At 43.5% G+C, this 26,680-nt stretch overlaps 1 protein-coding gene across 18 annotated transcripts in view; it reads left to right on the top strand.

The window, feature by feature from the left end:
* The window catches only part of LOC119972651 (band 4.1-like protein 3), a 404,335-nt gene that overhangs the window by 294,957 nt on the left and 82,698 nt on the right, over positions 1-26,680 (top strand). For all 18 annotated transcript variants that reach the window (XM_038809700.1, XM_038809702.1, XM_038809693.1 and 15 more), the window contains 4 exons: positions 1,747-1,834; positions 7,246-7,398; positions 14,504-14,601; positions 19,803-19,978. In XM_038809700.1, the coding sequence (XP_038665628.1) occupies positions 1,747-1,834; positions 7,246-7,398; positions 14,504-14,601; positions 19,803-19,978 (515 nt within the window). The remainder of the gene's footprint in view (positions 1-1,746; positions 1,835-7,245; positions 7,399-14,503; positions 14,602-19,802; positions 19,979-26,680) is intronic.

Here is a 26,680-nt window from a genome sequence, read left to right as displayed (position 1 = left end):
AACATGTGTGTAATGCAAACTACCTGTCTACCATCATGCCTTAGATTGAACAAATAACAATACAGCACAGGAACAGGCCCTTCAGGCCCTCCAACCCTGAACTGCTCATGATGCCACCCTTGGCCATAGCCCTTAGCATTTCCTCGTGCTGTATCCCTCTTTACGGGTCAAAACTTTCTTCAGCTGAGCAATGGCAGTGCCAAAGCCATATCTGCAGTGCCCATTGCAAACTATATACACTTAACCTGCCATTATTCAGCAGAGCAAGTTTGTGTAGAATCTTGCCATCCCAGTACCTATATTGTTTCATTCTATCCCCACAATGTCATTCACTTCGGTTCCTGAAACCCGTATCCTTGGTTTCACCAACTTTAGCATCACTTATTCTAGAGCTCTACAAAAAACACATACAGTGTACAGCTCATATCTTGCCACACAAGACATGCTCATCCATCACCCCTGGACTCAGGAGGTGGCACAGTGGCACAGTGGTTAGCATTGCTACCTCACAGCGCCAGGGACCCGGGTTCGTGCACCCGGAGGAAACCCATGCAGACACTGGGAGAAAGTGGAAACTCCACGCAGGCAATCGCCGAATAAGGACTCTGAATCGACCCTGTGTCTCTGGCATTGAGGCAGCAGTGCTAACCACTGTGCCACAACCAAATTTCCAATTAAGGGGCAATTTAGCATGGCCAATCCACCTTCCCTGCACATCTTTGGTTTTCGGGAGTGAGACCCACGCAGACATTGGGAGAATGTGCAAACTCCACACGGACAGTGACCCGGGGCTGGGATCGAACCCGGGTCCTTGGCACTGTGAGGCAGCAGTGCTAGACACCGTGCCACCCATATATTTATACATTTATAAAGCCCAGGACCGTGTGCCTTTTTAACCATTTCTTCAATGAGTTGTGCACACAAACTCTTGGCTCTCTCTGTTCCTGCACCCCGTTTAGAACTGTACACTTTGTTTGACAATTGCCCCATCTCACTCGTCCTACCAAATTTTCAGTGCAATGCCAAGTTTCTTCCTGTTCCATCAGCCCATCTATGTCACTTTTATTTCATTACCACCCTCCTCAGTTGTTCACAATAGTGCCAATTTTTGTGTCATCTGCAAATTTAAACATTGTGGCTAATGTCATTAATACATATCAAGAAAAGCAGTGGTCCTAGCACTGACCCTGAGAAACCCCACTGCATACCTTTTAATTTGTGTTTGTAATGTATATATTAATCAGTATTAGAGTTTCTAGCAGCATTTTGTGACTCTGTTTTCTTTCCTTATTTGTTTTATCATTAAATAATACTAAATTAAGAGACTTTAAACATCTCTCTGTAAACAGAAGAGCATGTTTTATGTTGAATTATATTAAGCAAGGATGATACTTTGTCCATTTGTGCATTGCCAGTCAATCTATGAAGCGACACCTGTATTCAAATATATACAATCCACTTGCTTAATTTTCAGGATGCAGAGTAGTCTCTCAATTGGGAATAATGTATTGACAAAACTAGCATTTTTAAAGAAGAAATTTCCATTTGTTACATGAGTTTTTATGTTCTTCATAAAACATGTCAAATGATTGTGAAGAGGTAGGTGTATATCGTGCATTTTCACACAGACTGACATAACATTTGGAAGGATTTGACTTGTTTGAGGTGGATTTTTGAAAGCTTTCAAAGAATTGAAGTTGGACAGTGAGCCGAATGGAAAATCTAGCTTTTGTTTCTACATTTTAGGGGTATGACACCAGCTGAAGCAGAGATGCATTTTTTGGAGAATGCCAAAAAGCTGTCCATGTATGGAGTGGACCTACATCATGCTAAGGTATTACTTTAACATGTGGACTGAGTGGATTGTTCCGGAGCGCATCGGTGTTGATTTACTGCTAGAAAATATACCTTTTTATTAAAAAAGAGTCACAGGCAGCATGGCGGCGCAGTGGTTAGCATTGCTGCCTCACAGCACTGAGGGTCCGGATTCAATCCCAGCCCCAGGTCACTGTCCGTGTGGATTTTGCACATTCTCCCTGTGTCTGCGTGGGTCTCACCCCTACAACCCAAAAAGATGTGCAGGGTAAGTGAATTGGTCACACTGAATTGCCCCTTAATTGGAAAAAAATAATTGGGTACTCTGCATTTATTTTATTTTTTTTTTAAAGTGTGCCTCAATAATGGTGTTAGACCAAACAGATCATAGGGCCAGCTGCTTTATTCCAGCTGAAGAGAAATATATTCTAGTTCGCAATTCCGCTCTGACCTGATAGTAAATAACAGGGCTGATCAACATGAAACAAAAAGATAAACACTGCTTGTGATCAGTCAGATGCACTGACATTGACAGTAATAGATGGCATCATTCGTTTTGCTATACAACTGTTGAAGGTAGAAGCCACATAAAGGGTAGTTAATCTTCCGTCGCCACCTAACAATTAATATCAAACTCAATATTGGATACATCTAGTTTAAATATTAAATGTTCAGGTTCCTCCTCCACACACACGCACACACATTTTCCTCCACTAAGTAAAACTCTTTTGTTCATTGAAAAGGTAAATGCAATTTAATGGTACAATATCCATCATTTGACAATTGGATGTCTTCACTCCTGAAAGAAATCCACATTCTTTTCCCCAATTTGAAGTGTATATTTTCCTCAAAGGAACTCTCTACATTTATCCAAATTTACAGATTTTAGGGACAGATTGGCAGCAGAGAAGATTTCAGAAGCCTAAGTGTGGGACTACTAGGGCAGGATTTCCTGCTCCCATCTGCCCTGGGACTGGGGATTCCCAACCGAGGTCAAAAAACCTTTGGCTTTCTGCCATATCTATCGTCATGCCTATAACGAACCCCACGGCAGCAGGACCGGAGGATTTAGCTCCTGGTGTGCAGACTTTAAACCATATAGCTTACCAGCACAGGTTATTAATGGGCTTCTTGCTGCTTGTCCATCCAGACCCTGCCTCTTTGCTCAGACATTAGCTTGCAGGTTTATTTTTACATTGCCTGTGAATAATACATTTCCCAGTAATTCTTGCTGGACCCTTTCAAGCTATTGAGATTGGCTGACAAGTTAATCATTAACAGTGTTACTGGTGCCTGCCTGCCTCTGTTGATAGATTGCCAGCTTTGCTCCGAGGATCAACAACCTACATTTATATAGCCTCTTAAACATAGTAACATGTTCCGTGACTTTTCACGTTTTCAGACAAAATTTAACACTGAACTACATGAGTATTAGACAAGTGACCAAACGTTTGATCAAAGGAGTAGGTTTAAGGGAGTGACATAAAGGAGGGGCAGGGGGAAAGGTTGAGTTAGAAAATTCTAGAACTCAGGATCTAAACAGTTGAAGGTGTGGCCTCCAGTGGTGGGTGCAAATAAAATTGTAGATGAACATGCGTCAAAATGTTGAGTGATGCAGACTTTATGCAGAGTTGCATGGCTGGAGTAAGTTAGGGATGGAGATGGATTTTGAAAACAACAATCCCTTTTTTAAATTTAAGGCATTTCTGGACCGGGAACCAGTGCAGGCCAGTGAGCTCAGGAGTAATGGCTGAATGTGAAGGAGGATACGGCAGCAGAACTTAGATGAGCCATAGATTATGAGGGTGGAAGTTGGGAGACCAGGGAGAGCATGCAAATAGCTGAATCTGGGGGTAACAAAGGCATGGATGAGGGTTTCCACATCAGGGGCGCGATTCTCCGCAAATCCGGCGTGCCGTGAAGGCTGGCGTGAAACTGGCCGTGTTTCACGCCAGCCTCGGAGCTCCGGCACGGGACCCGATTCTCCCCCCTGGGCGGGGCTAGTATCGGGGCCGGGGGAATCACGGTGACGCGGAGTTAGCCAACGCCGGCTGACACGCACGATGACGTCAGCCGCGCATGCGCGGGTTGGACGGCTCCAATCCGCGCCTGTGCGGATGACGTCATCGTGCAGACGCGTCAAACCCGCGCATGCGCGGGCCGTCATGCCCCTCAGCCGCCCCGCGGACTGACCCTGCGGGGCGGCGGAAGAACAAATAGTGCACGGGTATCGGACCCGCTGCCCGCGATCGGTGCCCACCGATCGCAGGCCCGTGCCAATCGGTGCCATGGTTGTCCGGGACGGGCACTTTGCGGCCGTTTTCATGAACGCTGAAAGCAGGTGTGATCGCGGCCGTGAAAACGGCCGTAAACTCCGCGGTATTTGGCCCATCGGCCTGCGGAGAATCACTGTTCGCCGTAAAAAACGGCGAGCAGCGATTCGTGTTGGGGGGCGGCCGGAGGGGGGGAGAATAGTGGGAGGCCGTGAAAATTGTCAGGAAGGCCTTCCCGCTATTCTCCGACCCGTCGTGGGCAGCGGAGAATCGCGCCCCAGATTTTGAGTCTGCCACATAGGTTTTATGGGATTATAATCCTATTATAACATACCTGGCAGTAAGAGTGGTTGACTTTGAGCTATCGACATCTGTTGAATTTGATTTATTGTCACGTGTGTTGAGGTACAATGAAAAGTATTGTTCTACGTACAGTCCAGATAGATCGTTCCATAGATGAAAAAACATAGGACATACGATAAATGCACAATGCAAATACATAGGGACAGGCATAGTGTGAGCATACGGAGTGTCGTACTACTCAGTAGAGATGATGTGTGAAGAGATCAGTTCAGTCCATAAGAGGGTCACAACAATACTCGGAGGTAGTAAGTCCTCCAGCAGCAACCCCCCTCCCTCTGCCAACCATCAAAACCATTTCCTACCACCATAAGTCAGTCCCATTTTAGCCCAGAATTCATGCATAAGTTAATGAAAACTCTTGCACTGCATGTCTAGGTGCAACAAACTATGAAGAAAAATAGAACATCAATATAAAATAAGCATGAAGCGGAAGTGAAAATAGCTGAATTGGAATGAAAGGCAAAAGAGACTCTCAAAGATAATTAAAAACGGAAGAGTAGGGGGAAAACCATATGTAGTGTGACGATAAGGAAAGAAACAATAGGAAAAGAAGCAAAGTAAATGAACATGAGAGTGTGATTGTATTCAGTGAGGCAATAATGGTGTAGGCCAAAGGCTAACACTTCGCCTCTTTAAGATTCGGGGTAATGTGACTGACAACTGGTTGCAAGCACAAAAAGTTATTTCTCATTACCAGAATGAAAGGTGGATTGGAAGAAGGTGAGGTGGGATGGGGAGTGCTGGAAAAATCGCTCTCCAAATTATTTATGTGGCTTCGCCTTTAGCAAAACCCTCCATCACAAATCTACCTCCAATTTGGGAAAATATTTACTTATTTCCAGATGACTCGTTGTCCTTATTAGAACAAAATTGATGCTATAGATGGTTATTGATGCTATAGATGGTTTTTGATAAAATAACTCCTTGAACTTATTCGAACAGCAACTTTATATAGCTGCTTTAACATGGTAAAGCATCCCAAAGTGCTTCACAGCAGCATTACCAAACAGAATTTTGCACCAAGTCACATAACCAGATATTAGGGCAGATGACAAGAATTTGATCAAAGAGGTAGGATTTAAGGAGCACTTTAAAGGAGGAAAGAGAAGTAGGGAGATGGAGAACTATGATGAGGGATTTTCAGAACTAAGGTCCTTGGCACCTGAAGATATGGCTGCCAGTGGTGAAGCGATTGAAATGTAGAATGCTCAACTGACCAGAATTCGATGAGCACAGATATCTCTGAGGGTTGTGGGGCTGTGGGAGATTGCAGAGAAGTGGGGAGGGCATGGAGAGACTTAAAAGCAAGGATGAGAGTTTTAAAACTGAACCGTTGCTTAACTGGAAGCAAATGTCAGTCAGCAAGCACAGGGGTGATGGGTGAATGGGATTGGTGGAAGTTGAACATGAGGTTTGGGTGACAAGTTTACAGAGGATAAAATGTGGAAAGCCGGCAAGAAATGCATAGGAACATTTAATTCAAGAGGTATCAACGGCATGGGTGAGGATTTCAGCAGCGGATGGGTGAGGTTGGGCAACATTATGGGGGTGGAAATGGGCAATCTAAGTGATGGTGCGGGCATATGATCGGGTGCTCCCCTTGGGATCAAACATGACAGCAAAGTTGTGATATGTCTGGTTTGGCCACACACTTTTGCCCAGGTGAAGAATGTAGTCGGGAGCTAGGGAACAGAGTTTGTGGTTGGGGCCAATAACGGCAGCTTTATTTACATTGCCCATCTGCCTCAATTTTGCATTTATGACGTACAGGTTACTGCAGTTTAGTTTTAAATGAAGCCACTCTCATAGTAATTGTAAAATAGCACCATATTTCCCTGATCTCCAAATCAGCTGTCTTAAATTTAACAGATCAGCAAATGTAGCAGATAGACAGAAATTAGGCCAATTTGGAGGCCACATAGATCCATAGAATTTTACAGCACAGAAGGAGGCCCATCGCGTCCGTGCCGCCATTAAGCACTGAACCATTCTAATCCCATTTTCCTGCACTAAGCCCAGAGCCTTGAAAGCTATGGCTCATTTAAATACCTCTTAAAAGTTGTGAGGATTCCCGCCTCTACCATCCTTTCAGGCAGTGAGTTACACATTCCAACCACCCTCACATTTTCTCTAAACCTCCTGCCCATTATCTTACAGAACAAACATAGCACAAAATCTGTGCATTCAAAACTCAAGCTCACAATAGTTAAGCATTTGAATCCTAGGGCTTCTGCTGGGCTGGCTCCAGTGGGACAAGTGCAGCAGAGCAGAACCGGTGTCTGTCCAAAGTGAAATCTGCCGATCCTGTTCTAGATTCTGTGGGTTGGATTATTAGCCTTCTCAAGAACTGTACATAGTGCCCTTAGGACACATCAGTGATGTCAGCTTCAACTAGCACTCAACATATCTGAAACCAAAAGAGAAAATGCTGGAAAATCTCAGCAGGCCTGGCAGCATCTGTAAGGAGAAAAAAGAGCTAACTTTTCGAGCCCAGATGATCCTTTGTCAAAATATCTTATTGTCTTCTGTCCGCAGCCCATGACTGGAATTGCCCAGTCTCCCTCAACCACGGGGAGTTCTGACAAAACTGGGGTTCTGCACGTTTTCCACCCACCATCTGTCGAGATGCTGCCAGCACCCGGCTGGAATTTTAGGCCTGTGGTGTTTTGTGGTTGTGTGCTAAGTATACTGAGCAATGCCAGAATATTGAATGGCATTGTGTGTCTGGCAATTTCTAATACGGCACTGGATTGCAGACAGTTCTATCAGAATATTTGGTTTTTTGCTTTACAAGGATTCTGAAGGAGTTGATATCATGCTTGGTGTGTGTGCCAGTGGCTTGCTGATCTACAGAGACAGGCTGAGAATAAACAGATTTGCCTGGCCCAAAGTTCTCAAGATCTCGTACAAAAGGAATAACTTCTACATCAAAATCCGACCCAGTGAAGTAAGTACAAATGTGAGGTTTGCATCCCCTTTGGTCTCTAATTACATGTAGCACTTTCTGAATGTACAGGAGCAGATATAATGTTACTGCAATGAGTGAAAATTCTGTACAAGAATAATCTTTTGTAACACTTTAGAGTTTAGGTGTGTTAGAAAAGGCAATTTTTACTTGCATATTATATCTATTCAATGACTCTTTAGAATTGTAAAGAGTAACTGGGAGTACGGCTCTGAGGACCCGGGTTCGAATGTGCAAACCCGGGTTTGCACATTCTCCCCGTATCTGCGTGGGTTTCACCCCCACAACTCAAAGATGTGCAGGTTAGGTGGATTGGCCATGCTAAATTGTCCCCTAATTGGAAAAAAATATAATTGGGTACTTTAAATTTACTTTTTTTTTAAATCGTAAAGAGTATTAATTACTGTGTTATTTAAGAAGGTAGCATTCGGCTAACTAGCAGTTGAACCTAACTGTTTACAGTTGATCACCTTGGATCAATGTTTTAATACATTTAACTCTCTAGTGCACAAAATGTTGGATCAAATAAACACTTTAAATCCTGTGATTACCTGGCCGTGCCATCCACAGGAACTTATCACACCTCTCTGCAGCTGTCTCAATAATCAAGAGCACACAAAATATAATTCTTTAGCTACTATTTCTCTTGGGATCAGCTTTAATAATGATTGTTATGGTATTAAAGTTTTAAGAGGCTGTGTGATAACAACAGTCAATAGTGCAGTTTTACTTGAAGCAATAAAGCCCCATATGTAATTTGAATGTTGAGAATTTAATATTAAATGTGCAGAAAGTTTTAGATGATGGACCATCTTTCTGGAAGGATGCGAAAAATATTTTATGTTTTGAAGTGTATCTGTTTAAAGTGAGTGAAACCAGAAATCAAACATGCCACAAAACACAAGATGAGGACCGTAAAAATACATTGATCCCATGATGCACTGTTACACTGCTGTGCACCTGCATTATGGGTTAGGAATGCACAGGATATCAAGAGTTAAAGAATACTATGAAAGCTTGTTTGCAATGGCTGCTTGCCCAACGGGGCTAAGAGACATAACACAATTGAGCAGACAAAGTACATTTAGAACAGATCAGCACAGTACAGTTTGTAACTTTTTTTGCATTCCTTAGTTCAATGCCACAGTCATTTTGGAATGCTGCCTAATCCTTTGTTTAAATGTTGAGTGGCTGAGTGCTGGCCTTGCATTTTGCTTCATTTTGAAACATGCTGCCATTGCACTTTACAATAAAGTAGTATTAATGGCAGGCCACTTTTCTGCTGCAGCGAACAGCACTGTATAATGTTTTAAATCAAATTTTGTATTCTGATTATCCCAAGATAACTAAATTCTGCAGCATATACACTGACTCAAAGCAACCAAATCTTACTGTCGCATGTAAAAAAGAAAATAATATATGTTGCGGTGCTGAATTAGGTTAATGTCTCTCAATTTCAAGTCTTGTTCCATTTAACTGTGATTGTGATCACATATTGGTTCATGTTTTCTTTAATTATTGATTGCACATTAGGACTTATAGTGGATGTTCATATCCCCAAGTTTCTAGATGGTGCTGGTTAGACATGTGAAATGCTTCAAGCATTTGCATGCTTTCCTTCTCTAATATGGCTTTGAGTTCCATCTTTCCCCTGATGAATACTTCCCCAAAAATAGTGCTCCTCTATCCTAAAGTGTTCCTCCATCCTATTTACATGGAACAATAGCAAAGAGAAAAACATATATTCCTGCAAGGAACAACCGTTTCTGATCCTTTATATTTAACAAAGGATAGGAGAATATTTCTCTATCCGTCATATGTAATATTCCTGCATAGCCATGATATTTTTAGAATGGTAAATGTTTCAGATTAAGATTTGTACTGCAACAATTTTTAAACCAGTTTACAATTTTCCTCAAGGTCCTCTAGCTTTTGGTTAGCTGAAAAAGGTGCAATGCATGGATGTGTTCCTTTTATCTGTTCCGGACAGGGCCTTCTGTGTGATGTCCAACATTAGATGTGATTTTGTGATTGGACAGCATTTGTTGTTCTAAGAATTGTACTAACAATCACTTACAGATGTGCTCGCAGTATGGCTCACCGCAAACAGGGGGCATGTCCATGCATAGCACCTTTTTCAACTAACAAAGGCTTGGGGGACAGCCATTTCCTGGCTCATTTCCTAGAGCAATGCCGCAACCAATCAGAGTCGACTTGCCTGGTTTGAACATAAACAAATTCTCGGCAGTTAATTTTTCCTCGGGGCATTCTCCATGATAATGCCTCTACCAATCAGAGTTTAATTGACAACCAATTAGTACTCTTCTCTTGCAGCCTAAATTGTTGTTCCCTTTGCAATTGGTATTCTTGCAAATTGTCCTGCTGAGTGCAAGACGAAAAGCTTCAACAGCATGTATTTTCTTTTTTAGCATACTCAAATATTAAACGTTTTAACTTTAACCTTTAATATATCATCTTTTCTCATTGTGATTGGATCATTTCTAATGATTTCTTTGAATCATGAAGGTGCTTGGGAAATATGTTCTAATGCAGCCGGCTCTTTTCAAACAATGATGGTAGCTTGGGTGGTGATTCATTCTAAAACTGCTGGGAGAGGACACTTGTAGCCATGTCAGCTGCATTAGAGTGGGACCATCACAAGTATGGAGAAGGTGGAAAGAGAATATATTAAAACAATATCATTGATTTAATTAATTGAACTCCGAGATTCAAATGTTGTCTTCAAAAATCTGCAAGGACTTCATCGGTCTTCTACTACAGCTTTCGGAAGACTGACAGAACCCCTCAGAAAATGGTGGGATATGCAGTTGTGCCAGATCATAACAACTTGCAATTTGTGGCACTTTTAACTGTGCAAAATAAAAGTTCCATGGGGTTTTGTGAATCGTTCTGGGAGTTTGAATGTGCCATTTCAGATGCAGAAGATGGCAAGCTTTACAAGGCAAGTGTCACCAGAGGTGGTGGTGATTCACTCAGCCAGAGATTCATGCTTGCCTGATTATACTGGGATCAGTATACTCAGTAAGATGGCCAACTAGGAACACAAAAAAGGAATGTGTAGGTCAGGAAAGTGACTTGGACCTCTATATTCAAAGGAAAGGACAATTTTTTAAAAAACTGAGGGAACAGTGCTGTGGTCTTAGGATGTTCTATTGCATTAGGTTAAGTATTAAGTGGGAGCCAAAAGTCTACCTGCAGTAATACTGGAACTCTCCAACTGACTCTGCAAACTGTCAGCTCTGCAGAGCACTGGCTCGCATGATTGCACCTCGAGGATTTTCAGGACTTTTGCCTTCAATACTCTTCTCCAGCCCTTCGAAGGCACAAGAAGACGAAGTTTGAAATGGAATAGAAAATATTAAAATAGACTGATGATAATGACTCTATTAATTTGTCAGATGGGGTGGCACTTAGATATTTAAACAATTTTAGTACTTGCTTGAAGGTAAATAGAACATAGAACAGTACAGCACAGAACAGGCCCATCGGCCCTCGATGTTGTGCCAAGCATTGTCCGAAACCAAGATCGAGCTATCCCACTCCCTGTCAATCTGGTGTGCTCCATGTGCCTATCCAATAACCGCTTGAAAGTTCCTAAAGTGTCCGACTCCACTATCACAGCAGGCAGTCCATTCCACACTCTAACCACTCTCTCTGAGTAAAGAACCTACCTCGGATACCCCTCCTATATCTCCCACCCTGATTCCTATAGTTATGCCCCCTTGTAACAGCTACATCCACCCAAGGAAATAGTCTCTGAACGTCCACTCTATCTATCCCCCTCATCATCTTATAAACCTCTATTAAGTCGCCTCTCATCCACCTCCGCTCCAAAGAGAAAAGCCCTAGCTCCCTCAACCTTTCCTCATAAGACCTATCCTGCAAACCAGGCAACATCCTGGTAAATCTCCTTTGCACCCTTTCCAATGCTTCCACATCCTTCCTATAATGAGGTGACCAGAACTACACACAATACTCCAATGTGGTCTCACCAGGGTCATGTATAGTTGCAGCATAACCCTGCGGTTCTTAAACTCAAGCCCCCTGTAAACACTAACACACTATAAGCCTTCTTCACGGCTCTATCCACTTGAGTGGCAACCTTCAGAGATCTGTGGACATGAACCCCAAGATCTTTCTGTTCCTCCACATTCCTCAGAACCCTGCCATTGATTCTGTAATCCGCATTTAAATTTTTTCTACCAAAATGAATCACCTCGCACTTATCAGGGTTAAACTCCATCTGCCATTTTTCGGACCAGCTCTGCATCCTATCAATGTCTCTTTACAGCCTACAACAGCCCTCCACCTCATCCACCAATCTTGGTGTCATCAGCAAATTTACTGACCCACCCTTCAGCCCCCTCCTTCAAGTCATTGATAAAAATCACAAATAGCAGAGGATCCAGCACTGATCCCTGTGGTACACGCTGGTAACTGGTCTCCAGTCTGAATATTTTCCATCCACCATCACCCTCTGTCTTCTCTGTGATAGCCAGTTACTTATCCAATTGGCCAAATTTCCCTGTATCCCACACCTCCTTACTTTCTTTGTGAGCCAACCATGGGGAACCTTATCAAACACCTTACTAAAATCCATGTATACGACATCAACTGCTCTACCTTCATCTATACACTTAGTTACCTCCTCAAAGAATTCAATCAAATTTGTGAGGCAAGCCTTACCCTTCACAAATCCGTGTTGACTATCCCAGATTAAGCTGCATCTTTCCAAATGGTCATAAGTCCTATCTTTCAGGACCTTTTCCATTAACTTACCGACCACCGAAGTAAGACTAACTGGCCTATAATTACCAGGGCCATTCCTATTCCCTTTCTTGAACAGAGGAACACCATTCACCACTCTCCAGTCCTCTGGCCCTATCCCCGTGGACAGTGAAGACCCAAAGATCAAAGCCAAAGGCTCTGCAATCTCATCCCTTGCCTCCCAAAGAATCCTTGGATATATCCCATCTGGCCCAAGGGACTTGTCGACCCTCAGGCTTTTCCAAATTGCTAATACATCCTTCCTCAGGACATTACCTCCTCCAGCCTACCCACCTGTATCACACTCTCATCCTCAAAAACATGGCCCCTCTCCTTGCTGAACACTGAAGAAAAGTATTCATTCAACGCCTCTCCTATTTCTTCTGACTCCATGCACAAGTTCCCACTACTGTCCTTGACCGGCCCTACCCTCACCCTGGTCATTCTTTTATTTCTCACATAAGAGTAAAAAGCGTTGGGGTTTTCCTTGATCAAACCCGCCAAGGACTTCTCATGCCCCCTCATAGCTCTCCTAAGCCCTTTTTTTTAAAGCTCATTCCTTGCTACCTTGTAACCCTCAAGCGACCCAACTGAACCTTGTTTTCTCATCCTTACATACTCTTCCTTTTTCCTCTTGACAAGACATTTAACCTCTTTTGTGAACCATGGTTCCCTCACATGGCCATTTCCTCCCTGCCTGACAGGGACATACCTATCAAGGACACCCAGTATTAGTTCCTTGAACAAGCTCCACTTTTTATTTGTGCCTTTCCCTGACAGTTTCTGTTCCCATCTTATGCTCTCTAATTCTTGCCTAATCCCATCATAATTACCCCTCCCCCAATTATAAACCTTGCCCTGCCATATGGCCCTATCCCTCTCCATTGCAATAGTGAAAGACACTGAATTGTGGTCACTATCAAACAAAAGTGCTCTCCCACAAACAAATCTAACATTTGGCCCGGTTCATTACCCAGTACCAAATCCAATGTCAGCCTATCCACATATTGTGTCAGGAAACCCTCTTGCACACACTGTACAAAAACTGCCCCATCTGAACTGTTCGACCTATAGAGGTTCCAATCAATATTTGGAAAGTTAAAGTCACCCATGACAACTACCCTGAGACCTCCGCACCTATTCATAATCTGTTTTGCAATTTCTTCCTCCACATCTCTATTACTATTTGGGGGCCTATAGAAAACTCCTAACAATGTGACTGCTCCTTTCCTATTTCTAACTTTGGCCCACATTTACCTCAGTCGGCAGATCCCCTTCGAACTGCCTTTCTGCAGCCGTTAAACTATCCTTGATTAACAATGCTACTCCTCCACCTCTTTTACCACCTTCCCTACTCTTACTGAAACAACTATACCCCAAAACTTCCAACAAACATTCCTGTCTCTGTTCTAACCATGGGCGAAATTCTCCGACCCCCAGCAGGGTCGGAGAATCGCCTGGGGGCGCCTAAAATCCCGACCCCGCCATGGCAGAGATTCTCCGCCACCCGGGAAGTGGCGGGGGCAGGAATCTTGCCCCGCCGATCGGAGAGGCCCCTGCGGCGATTCTCTTGCCCGGATGGGCCGAGGTCCCGCCGCTGGGAGGCTTCTCCCGCCGCTGAGGTTTAAATCACCTCTGGAACGGCGGGCTCAGCGGCGCGAGCAGGTCCTGGGGGGGCGGGGGGCAATCGGACCCCCGATCAGGGGCCGGGCCAGTGCCCTGGGTGCACTATGTTCCTCCTCGACCGCCACGGCCTCCACCATGGTGGAGGCGGAAGGGAACACCACATCGCGCATGCGCCGGCCGGCGAAAGCCTTTCGGCCAGCCCTGCTACCGGGGGCGCCGGGTGTTTGCGCCAGTCTTCTGGTGCAAACCGCTCCGGCGCGGGGCTGGCCCCCAAAGGTGGGGAGAATTCCCCACCTTTGGGGAGGCATGACCCCTGAGTGGTTGGCGCCACTCCCCTACTCCGGCACCCTCCGTCACGTCGGGTAGGGGAGAATGCCGCCCCATGTCTCCATAATGGCCACAACATCGTAGTCCCAAGTACCAATCCACGCTCCAAGTTCACCTACCTTATTCCGGAGGCTCCTTGCATTGAAGTAGACACACTTCAACCCACTTTTCTGTCTCCCGGTACACTCCTGCGACCATGATACCCTCCAAATGCTGATGGAATTGCAAATAAATTGTGGTTGGCTCAGGGGAGACACTGGGTAGTGGAACTGCATCCTAGTCTGGCTGCAGTGTTTTGATCTGTTTTCTCAGGAAAGCTTGACACTTTGTACTTTTTGCCTCCTAGCATGAGCAGTTTGAGAGCACGATTGGATTTAAACTTCCAAACCACAAAGCAGCAAAAAGGTTGTGGAAAGTGTGCATTGAGCACCACACCTTCTTTAGGTAAGCCTGATCTTGATCTTTTAACTTGCCATTACAGGATGAGATCGACTGGCCTCAGCCCAGCTGCTTGAACCATTACAATTGCTTTGTTACAGAATAGGACATGGATGGGATCTGATGTAAAACCTAAACTTTAGCTCATCACTTATCATTTTATCTCAGAAATGCAAGTTAATATTCATTGTGATTAGTTTAATCAATAGAATGCAACAGCCTTGAAATTGCTGTGAGCAAGGTTAACAGACAAATTCTTAAAACGCTCATTTCCACTTACTCTTTGCTATTTTAATGGTGACACTAATCTATTTTAAATTACTTAACACCTCCATTAAAATGAAAGGAATTTGATATAACATTTGAATGAAAACATGGCTGATGTAAATTTCCAAGTTAATATTTTTATCTCTCTAAAATTTGTACCGCTCTTTATACTTAATGCAGGATTATCAAATATAAATCAGTGTCTAATCTTCTTCCATTCTCTGCTAAAAACAAAAACGGATTTTTGCTATTCCGTTTTGATCTCCCTCTCTGGGAAGGGTGCAGCAATGGATTTTTTTTTTCATTTTGTGCTGTAAAACTTATGCAATCAGCCATAGGTTTTCTCAAAGTCCTCTCTTATTATTCCAGCATGAATTCTTAGTCATTTTAGTCGTTCAAGATTCTTCGGGTTCGGTATGACTGATGTTGCCCATAGTGAAGGAGCTAAAGGTTGGTCTGCTGGACTCAAAAGGGATACTATGGTTGCAAATTGACTGGTATTTTGTCAATGCAATGGAAAAAAGACGTTTCTCAGTCGCTACAATTTCCTAGAAATTGCAGAAAAGGTCTATCCATTCATGGACAGAGGATGGCTATGTAAGCAATATTTAGTCAGGAAACCTGCTGGGAGCAACACATCAATGCCATAAATTACAAGGACCTATCAGTTGAGAAAAATCTAAAAAAGACCGTGGCTTCTGAAAAAAGGATTTCATTACCATCCACGACATATTGTATTTCCGTCCAAACTTGAGCCAGTGAAGGCAAATGGAAATGTGTCACAAGCAACTGTGCTGATTGCTTTTGATGCCATGTAGTGCTACTGGATACTGATTTCCAAAACCTTTCAAGTCCTGAATACATTGAAAACAACAATTGAAGAACATAAGAAATAATGACAGGAGGCGACCATATGGTCCATTGAGCTTGCTCTGCCATTGAATATGGACATGACTGATCTTGGGCAACACTTTTTTAAAAAAATCTAATTTTGCTTTTGAACTGATATTTAATCCAGGTATTTTTTGCAATTGCATTCACTGGGAGAACTCTTCTTATAGAAATATAGAAAATAGGAGCAGGAGGAGTACATTCAGCTCGTCGAGCCTGCCATTCATTATGTTCAGGGGATGATCATCCAACTCAATAGCCTAATCCCACTTTCTCCCATGTCCCTTGATCCCCTTCGCCCTAGGTGCAATATTTAACTGCTTCTTGAAAACATGCAATGCTTTTGGCCTCAGTTACTACCTGTGGTAACAAATTCCACAAGCCGACCACTCTCTGAATGAAGAAATTTCTCCTCTTCTCTGTCCTAAATGGTTTACCCCGTATCCTCAGACTGTGACCCCTGGTTCTGGACATACTCATCATCGGGAACATCCTTCCTGCATCTACCCTGATTAGTCCTGTCAGAATTTTATAGGTTTCTATAAGATTCCCCCCCCCCCCACCCCCTTCATTCTTCTGAACTCGAGCGAATACAATCCTAACTGAGTCAATCGCTCCTCTTACATCTGTCCTGCCAACCCAGGAATCAGTCTGGTAAGCCTCCACTGCACTCCCTCTAGAGCAAGAACATCTTTCCTCAGATAAGGAGACCAAAACTGCACACAATATTCCAGGTGTGGCCTCACCAAGGCTCTGTATAATTGCAGCAAGACATCGCTGCTCCTGTACTCAAATCCTTTCACTATGAAGGCAAACATACCATGCTTTCTTTGCCTCCTGCTGTTCCTGCATGCTTACCTTCAATGACTGGTATACGAGGACACCAGGTCTCGTTGCACATTCCCCTCTCCTAATTTATGGCCATTCAGATAAATGTTCTTTGAATCGTGCATGGTATCCTGGAGGAAGAAGTTCCTTCCGATGGAGGCAGCATGCAAACGTTGTGCTGCTTGCTAATTTAAATAACAATGTGTTGCCCAGTGCTAAATGCTGCAGCAGGTGTTAGAAGTGCTCAGAAATGGTCCCGTCTTCTGCATCAACCAATCTCCTGCTTGGATCTGAGCAGTTCTTTATTTAATGTATTCACTTTCTCCTCTGCCTGCAAGAAGAATAAATATGGTCTACCACGAAAGAGTGTGCACTAACATTCTCCAAAGACGTGGTAGTGGCTCAGTGGAATATGAAGCTGCTGTCTAGCCTTCATGACAGCATTTATTTCTGACTACTGCCACTCCTCCATTGTTCTTGCCTATCAGGCAACCAATCCAGACTGTCACTGCCCATGGTAAGGTGCTGCACTCGAAGCTCTGTATTGATTAAGGCCGATCTGCACGGCCATGTGCAGTTGGAGACAAAAGCAAACCAGTACAGTCTGGTATGGCATACTAGTAAGAAATTGACTCAGCACAATTAACCGTAGGAAAAATTCAGCCGACACTAACCCAAATTAGACTGCAGCACAAAGAATTGTGATTCTTGCTGAAGGTTTATTGGATTTTTTGTAATTGCCCAGGAAGCATTTCAGATTAACAGAAGTCTCAGTCAGCAGGGACTGCAGGAAATGGCTGTTTCTATTTGATTTATAACCATTCAGACCAAAATTTGTCTGAATTGTATTAAATTGTAAATCAATGAATTTAAAACAACAAAATCCTGGTAAGACACTTGGTCAGGTCTGCGGCCATGTGTTAATCATTGGTAACAAACCTTTCCCAGGTTTAGCATTGTAACAAGTTTCCTTTCCCCAGAAACTGCCATTAATGTTTTTTGTATAAATATCTTTATATAGATTTACATGCTGTCACAAACTATATCTTCGGGAAGTAGGAGTTTAATTTGTATTTTCACATTTTTCCTCTCCTACTAACAGCCTCACTCCTCGCTGAGGTGAAATTCCATAACAAATTAACACCTCACTTAAACTAGAAGGTAAAAGATGTTTTGGAATGAACATTTTTACATGAACATCACTGCATAAATTCAAGGTCAATGTGACACTGGCTGTGCTGCTTTGTGGTGACGTACTAATAGGTGGGAAGGAGGTGCAAAAATGAATGTACCGGGAAGAAATTGAAGTTACTTCTACCCCTGTGTGCAGTTTTGCCAAGTTCAAGTCAGGAGTCTTCGGCCAACCATTAGTCTACTCTTGAACATCATCAAAGTGACGTGAGGAGTCGATGACAGTGCTATCAACCAGCACTTAACTCAGTAGGAACCTGCTCAGCTTGGATTAAGGCAGGGCCAGTCAGTTCTTGAACTCATTACAGCCTTGGTCCAGATAAGGACAAAAGCGCTGAACTCAAGAGGTTAGGTGCAAGTGAATGCCAGACATTTACATCTCCAACAAGAGAGAATCTTGCCATCTCCCCTTGATGTTCAATCGCAATAACATCACTGAATCCCCCACCATCAACATCTTGGGGTTTACCATTGACCAGAATCTGAACTGGACCAGCCTTATAAATACTGTGCTACAAGAGCAAATCCGAGGCTGGGAATTCTACAGTGAGTAACTCCCATTCTGTCGCCCATAGTCTCCACAAGGCACAAGTCAGAAATAAGATTGACTACTGGCCATTTGCCTGGATGAGTGCAGCTCCAACAATACTCACGAAACTCGACACCATTCAGGACAATGCACTTATTTGGCACCCCAGTCACCACCTTAAAGTTGGTACATAGGATTTAGAAATAGGCCATTTGGCCCTTTTAGCCTACTCCACCATTTAGTAAGATGATGGCTGATCTGTTGGTGGTCTCAACTCCACTTTCCTGTCTTCCCCCATAATCCTGGATTCCTTTGTTGATCAAAAATGTTTTAGCTCTGCCTTGAATCAATTTAATGGTCCAGCCTCCACTGTTTCTGGGGAAGGAAATTCCACATACAATGACCCTCCAAGAGAAAAAAAACTCTCCGCCTTAAAAAGGTGATAATCTCTTAATGTATCCTCCAGTTGTTCCCCCCCCCCCCCCCCACACACACACACACACACATACACACACTCACATGTGAAAGCATACTCCTGTTATTTACTCTGTCAAATCCCCTCAGAATCTTATGCATTTCAATAGATCACCTCTCAATCTTCTTAACTCTAATGGGTATAGGCCCGAACTGCTAGACTTTTTTTGTAAAATAGAATTTACAGTGCAGAAGGAGGCTATTCAGCTCATGAAGTCTGCACCCCCCCCCCCCCCCCCCCCTTTGGAAAGAGCTCCCTACTTAAGCCCATGCCTCCACCTTATCCCCATAACCCTGTAATCTCACCTAATTTCCTCTCCTTAGATGGATTGGCCATGCCAAATTGCCCCTTAGTGTCCAAAAGGTTAGGTGCGGTTACTGGGGTAGGGTGGGGGCCTGACCTTAGGTAGGGTGCTCTTTCAGAGGGCATGTGCAGACCTGATGGGCTGAATGGCTTCCTTCTGCACTGTGGGGATTCTATGGACCTCAGAGTTCACATTTATTAAGAACCCCAAAACTCCTGTAATCCCAATGCTTTTCCCTTCAGATCTTTTCTTTGAGTTTGTTAGTTCGCCCACCTACCAGGTGGAAAGTGGAATTTAATAAAGAAGTGAGATCCTGATAAATTCAGACGGATCACTGTGCTGTCAGGATTTCCAGGTTCCACTTAGCTACTGTGCTTCCCCACTCCCTCCCAACAAATATCAGGACCCGTGTCTTTATCAAATGTCCTGTGACCTAGATTATGTTAGAGCCTTAAAAGGGTGAATCTTTATTCATTTGTAATCTTTGTGTGTCACAGTAAATGCACAACTTATTATTCAGTGAAGTGACAGGTGAACAGTTTTCTAAAATATGCCAAGCAGCATTGGATGGTGGTGAAAGTTTAGAATTAAAAACTGTTTTTATTGGATGCATGTTACGACTAGCAATCTTGTACAATGGGTGTAACAAAATAATTCAAGTGCAATAGCATTTCTTCATTTAGACAGTTTCTTGTGTAAAATTACAATTTCTCTCTTTACAGATTAGTATCTCCTGAGCCTCCTCCAAAAAAGTTTCTTACATTGGGTTCAAAATTCCGCTATAGTGGAAGAACACAAGCCCAGACTCGGAGAGCCAGTTCTCTCATCGACCGCCCAGCACCATACTTTGAGCGTTCTTCCAGCAAACGCTACACCATGTCACGCAGCTTAGATGGAGGTAAGGAACTGAAGGGGTTGCAGCCTGAAGCAATGTGAACTCTTGTTCTTTGAAGACATTGCTTGGCTGAATTCTAATTCAAATTGGTGTGCAACCTGAATTTGAATCCTGGAAAGATCATGAGGTTCTTTTTAGTCCTACTTTATTCTATTCTACACTAAGTGAGGAATTAATGGATGAATAAGATACACTCGGAAATTACACCTCGATGTTAATTCATGAATGCCTAACATGTCTGAAAGTCCCCTCTGATTTCAGAATTTATCACTGTAAGTTCTTCCTTGGAACATGCACAACATGTTTTTATATTATTAAAAACTCTTACTAGTGACATACAAGACAGCCCAAAGCAATTTTGAAAGAAGTAATAAGTGATGAATGTCAAACCATTTGAATGTTCATTAGAGAGGACGGAAGTCCTGTTTGAAAGTGCTTTAAAAGGGGATAGGGAAGCAGATGTACATGGGTTTCGGGAATAAGGTATACACAGCTTTGAAGCGATCTGACTGAGTTGTGTCAATGCATTATGTTAAAAGAAAACCAAAGGATACACAGGAGATTGCACTTGGAGCATCAATTTTTTATTTAAAAAAAAATAATTTTAATTCAAATTTTCACATTTTCACAAAAAAGAAAACAATAACAGAAAATTCTAAGAACAAAAGAACAGAACCCCCCCTCCCCCCGAAAGAGAAACAATAAATTAACGCCCGTCGTTGGCAAAAAACAGATATTCAACCCTTTTGTCTTTACCGTTCTGCCAGGAGATCTAGGAATGGTTGCCATCTCCTGAAAAACCCCTGCACTGACCCCCTTAGGGCAAATTTCACCCTCTCCAATTTAATAAACCCCGCCATATCGTTGACCCAGGCCACCACGCTTGGGGGCCTCGCATCCTTCCACTGAAGAAGAATCCTCCGCCGGGCTACTAGGGACGCGAAGGCCAGAACACCGGTCTCTTTCGCCTCCTGCACTCCCGACTCCACTGCAACCCCAAATATTGCGAGTCCCCAGCCTGGATTGACCCTGGATCCTACCACCCTCGATACCGTCCTTGCTATACCCTTCCAAAATTCCCCCAGCGCTGGGCATGCCCAGAACATGTGGACATGGTTTGCTGGGCTCCCTGAGCACCTAATACACCTGTCCTCGGTCCCAAAAAAACGGCTCATCCTTGTCCCGGTCATTTGAGCCCCATGCAGCACCTTAAACTGTATGAGGCTAAGCCTTGCACACGAAGAGGAGGAGTTCACTCTTTCTAGGGCATCCGCCCACGTCCCCTCCTCAATCTCCTCACCCAGCTCCTCCTCCCATTTATCTTTCAGCTCCTCCACCGAGGCCTTGTCTACCTCTGCATCACCTGGTACATTTCCGAGATCCTCCCCTCTCCAACCCATAACCCCGAGAGCACCCTGTCCTGAACCCCATGTGGTGGCGGCAGCAGAGGGAACCCCGCCACCTGCCGCTTGACAAATGCCCTTACTTGCCTCACTTGGAGCATCAATGAGAATTGGAATGGATTGTATCTGGAGGACAACATGGCAAGTGTTAGTCAACGAGGATGGTGATGATTAACAGTAAAGATGATGAACAACTAGGACTTGGTGGAGGGTGGGTACTGGAGAGTCATTAAGAAACACTGAATTTCTTTAATCCTAGAGATGACAAAAGTATGGATAAGGGTTTTGTTATCGAAAGTGATAATATTGTGGTGTGGAAGTTAGCCGACTGTAATGCAGGGGATTTTAGCTCAGGGTTAAACTTAACTCCAGGTTGAACACAAGGTCAGCATGTGGAGGATTTGTTGAGGGCAACATAAATGAGGCAGTATCAGTGGGCTGGGGAGCAAACTGTCATGAAAACTGAAAACAATGGTTACGGTTTTATTTTCAGTTAAGCTAGAGTCATCATGCACATTGTCGTCAAACATGTCACTAGTGCCCTTGATGAAGGCTGTTTTATTGCTGCGATATGAGTGGGAATAGGTCAGGAATAATTTGATCAGATAATTGGAATAAAAATTGGTGTAAGGCTAAGTGGCGACACCACAACAAAGGCCTTTAAAGAGAAAACTAAGTATTTGATGCAACAGGTAAGTTCGTAAGGATCGGGGTTAGGTGTCTTTGAAGTAGGACTGTAGTGATGATGCTAGCATTTAAGGAAGAGAGACAATATTATTGGGAATTAAGCCGTTGATGTCGGCTGCCGTGGGGTCAGAACGAATGGAGTAGGGAAAATATCAACTGAGCAGGAGAGAATCTTCACTAAGTGCAGACAAACAAGGAGCAGGAGAAGACTGTTCTGCTCTTCGAGCCTGCTCCGCCATTTAATAAGATCATGATTGATCTGATAACTTCAAATCTCCATCCAGCCTACCTCCACTAACTGATCACCTCCTTACTTGTCAAGCATCTATCCACCTTTAATATATTCAAAGACTCTCTTCCTAAAAAGGTTGTGGTAGCAGAGTTCCATAGACTCACAACCCTCTAAGTGAAATAATTTTGCCTCATCGCCATTTTAAATGGGTGACCCCTTATTTTTAAACAGTGATCCCAAGTTTTTAGATTTTCCCACGAGGAAACATCCTCTCCACATTTACCTTGTCAAGCCCCCTCGGGACCTTATATGTTTCAATCAAGTCGCCTCTTACTCTTCTAAAACTCCAGCACTTACGAGCCTAGTCTGTTTAACCTTTCCTCATAAGTCAACCCATCCATTCCAGGCATTAGTCAGGTAAACCTTCTTTGAACTGCATCCAACGCATTTACATTCTTCCTTAAATAAGGTGACCAATGTTGAATAATAATAATCTTCATTAGTGTCACAAGTAGGCTTACATTAACATTGCAATGAAGTTACTGTGAACACAGTACCTCAGATGTGATCTGACCAGTGCCCTGTACAACTGAAGCAGTGCCCTGTACAACACTTTACTTTTGTAATCAATTCCCCCTCGCAATAAATGATAACATTCTGTTAGAACATAGAACAGTACAGCACAGAACAGGCCCTTCGGCCCTCGATGTTGTGCCGAGCAATGATCACCCTACTCAAACCCACGTATCCACCCTATACCCGTAACCCAACAACCCCTTAACCTTACTTTTTTTTTAGGACACTACGGGCAACTTTTCATGGCCAATCCACCTAACCCGCACATCTTTGGACTGTGGGAGGAAACCGGAGCACCCGGAGGAAACCCACGCACACACGGGGAGGACGTGCAGACTCCGCACAGACAGTGACCCAGCCGGGAACCGAACCTGGGACCCTGGAGCTGTGAAGCATTTATGCTAACCACCATGTTGTACTTGCATACTAACCCCCATTGGTGATTCATGCATTGGGACACTCAGATCTCTCTGTACCTCAGAACTCTGCAATCTCTTAACATTTGGACAATATGCTTTTTTTATTCTTCTTGCCAAAATGGAAAAAAAAAATCAAATTTTCCCACATTGTACTCCATTTGCCAGATCTTTGCCCATTCATTTAACCTATCTGTATCTTTTTGTAGCTTCCTTATGTCTTCTTCACAACTTAATTTCCGACCTATCTTTGTGTCATCAGCACGTTTGGCAACCATTTTAGCCAACCCTTCAACAAAGTCATTAATATAAATTTGTAAACTGTTGCAATCCCAGCATTGATCTCTGTGGCACACCACTCATTACATCTTGCCAACCAAACAATATCCATTTAAGCCTACTCTTTGCTCCCTAATAGCCATCTAATGTTTTATCCATGCCAATATGTTACCCCACACAGCATGAGTTTTTACTTTACGCCATTAACTTTGATGTGGCACTTTATCAAATGCCTTCTGGAAATCTAAGTACAGTACACCCACCAGCTCTGCTTTATCCACAACACAGGTCACTCCCTCAGAGTACTTCAATCAGTTGGTACCAGCCTCCCCGAACAGGCGCCGGAATGTGGCGATTAGGGGCTTTTCACAGTAACTTCATTTGAAGCCTACTTGTGACAGTAAGCGATTTTCATTTTTCATTTCCCTTTCATAAAGCCTTGTTGACTCTATTACCTTGAGCTTATCCGAGTGCCCTGCTATAACTTCTTTAATAATAGCGTCTAAAATGTTCCCTACGGTAGATGTTCAGCTGTAGTTTTCCTCTTCTGTCTCCCTCTCTTTTTGAATAATGGAGTTATATTTACTATCTTCCAATCTAATAAGGCATTCCCTGAATCCAGGGAGTTTTGAAAATTTAAAAGCAATGCATCAATAATCTCACTAGAAACTATTTCTAAAATCTTTGGATGAAGTCCATCAGGACCCGTCTCCTTGTCAGCTCGCAGCTCCAACAATTTACTCAGAAAAATTAGATTCACCAGAGAATTGGTACTGACTCACTCCCTCCCTTCCATTTCCTGGTATATAGCGGCTTCGGAGATTTTTCATGTATTCTGTACAGTAAAGACTGATGCGAAATACCTGTTCAATTTATTTGCCATCTCCTTCTTTTCCAGTATCAATTCTCCAGACTTGCCTCCTTTAGGACCAATGTTAACTTTGTTAACTCTGTAAAACTCTCTGGCTCGCTTTTTCTTGTAGTCTACTTTTTCCAGTAAGAAGTCTTACAACACCAGGTTAAAGTCCAACAGGTTTATTTCAAATGACTAGCTTTTGGAGCACTGCTCCTTCCTCAGGTGAATTTACCTGAGGATTCACCTGAGGAAGGAGCAGTCCTCCGAAAGCTAGTAATTTGAAACAAACCTGTTGGACTTTAACCTGGTGTTGTAAGACTTCTTACTGTGCTCAACCCAGTCCAACGCCTGCATCTTCATATCATGGCTACCATCTAATTTTTCCCTCCCTATTGATCTTTTATGCATTCTTTGTCCAACCTTCTGACCTGACACCTGTCTTTGCTCAATTACATGTTTTTCTTTAAATTTTATACTATCTTTAACCTTTCTCTTAACCATAGATGGTGGGTCCACCAGATTCCTCAGCCCCTGGCACTAATAAGTTAATATATTCAAATGATGTTCCCAACGTTGAACGTCAGGAAATGTGCTAGGACCCTGACTGGGTCGCTGAGCCTGCCTCTGTGATCTGTGAGTGGAAATTCCTGGCCAATGACTCCTCCTTCCCTCAAACTGAATGTAAAATTCAATTATATTATGGCCACTGCTACCTACAAATGCCTCCAGTTCCTCAGAATAGTGTCTGAGTCCCAACCATCTTCAGCTGCTTCATCAACGACCTTCCCTCCATCGCAAGGTCAAATGTTTGCTGATATCTGCACAATGTTCAACACCATTTGCGACGACTCCAATACCGAAGCAGTCCATATATGCAGCAAGAGTTGGGCAATATCCAGGCTTGAACTGAAAAGTGGCAAGTAGCATTAATGCCACACAAGTGCCAAACAATAGCCATGTTCAACAAGAGAGAATCAAATCACCGCCCCTTGACATTTAAAAGCATTACCATCGCTGAATCCTCCACTATCAACATCTTGGGCATTACCATTGACCAGAAATTGAACTAGACTAGCCATATAATTCCTGTGGCTACAAGAGCTGGTCAGAGGCTCGGAGTCCTGCGGTGAGTATCTCACCTCCTGACCCCCCTAAAGCATGACCACCATCTACAAGACACAAGTCAGGAGTTCAATGGCATGCTCCACATTTGGATGAATGCAGCTTCAACAACACTCAAGATGCTCTACACCATCAGGACAAAGCAGCCCATTCGATTGGTATCCCATCCACAAGCATTCACTCCTTCTACCATCGGCAAACATGGGTAGCAGTGTGCGCCATCAACAAGGTGCACTGCAGGAACTCACCAAGGCTCCTTAGGCACCACCTTCCAAATCTGCGACCGCCACTATCAACAAGGACAAGGGCAGCAGATACCTGGGAACACCACAACCTGGAGGTTCCTCTCCAAGTCACTCACCATCCTGACATCCCTCCTCTGTCACTGAGTCAAAATCCTGGAACTCCTTCCCTAACAGCACTGACGGTCTACCTGTACCTCGGGGACTGCAAAGATTCAAGAAGGCGGCTCACTACATCCTGAGGGCAATTAATGATGGGCAGTAAATGCTAACCTAGCCAGTGCTGCCAATATCTTAAAAATGAATTAATCCACATTGTTGCACAATATCAGGTCTAGTATAGCCTGTTTTCTGGTTTGCTCCAGGACGTGCAGTTCTAAGAAAGTATCCTGAAATCACTCAATGAACTCCTCATCAAGGATGCCTTTGCTCACCTGACTTATCCAGTCTATAAGTAAATTCAAATATTCCATGATTATCACCATACCTTTCTGACAAGCTCCATGTTTTCTTGCTTTATGCTTCACCCTACCATGTGGTTATTATTGGGGGCCTGCTGTGCATGACTCCCACAAGTGACTTCTTGCCTTTATCATTTATGACCTCTATTCAACAATTTCCACTTCCTGGTTTCCTGAACTAAGGTCATCCTCTTGTTAATTTAATTAGCAGAGCCACCTTTTCCTCGCTTCCTGGCTCATGTACATATCTTGCACCCTTCAATATTCAGGTCCCAATCCATGTCCTGCTGCAGCCATGTCTCTGTAATGGTTATGACATAGTACTTATTTATTCTGTGTGTGAGTGATGAGTTTGGACAAGATGAGGGGAGGTAGGGTTGTAGGAGTCAGAAAAACTGCAGGGATGGAAGCATGAGTTGAGTGCAGAAGGA

This window comes from Scyliorhinus canicula, chromosome 10 (genome assembly GCF_902713615.1).
Source record: "Scyliorhinus canicula chromosome 10, sScyCan1.1, whole genome shotgun sequence".
NCBI classification, from domain to species: Eukaryota; Metazoa; Chordata; class Chondrichthyes; order Carcharhiniformes; family Scyliorhinidae; genus Scyliorhinus; species Scyliorhinus canicula.
This window is presented reverse-complemented; position numbering and strand designations above follow the sequence as displayed.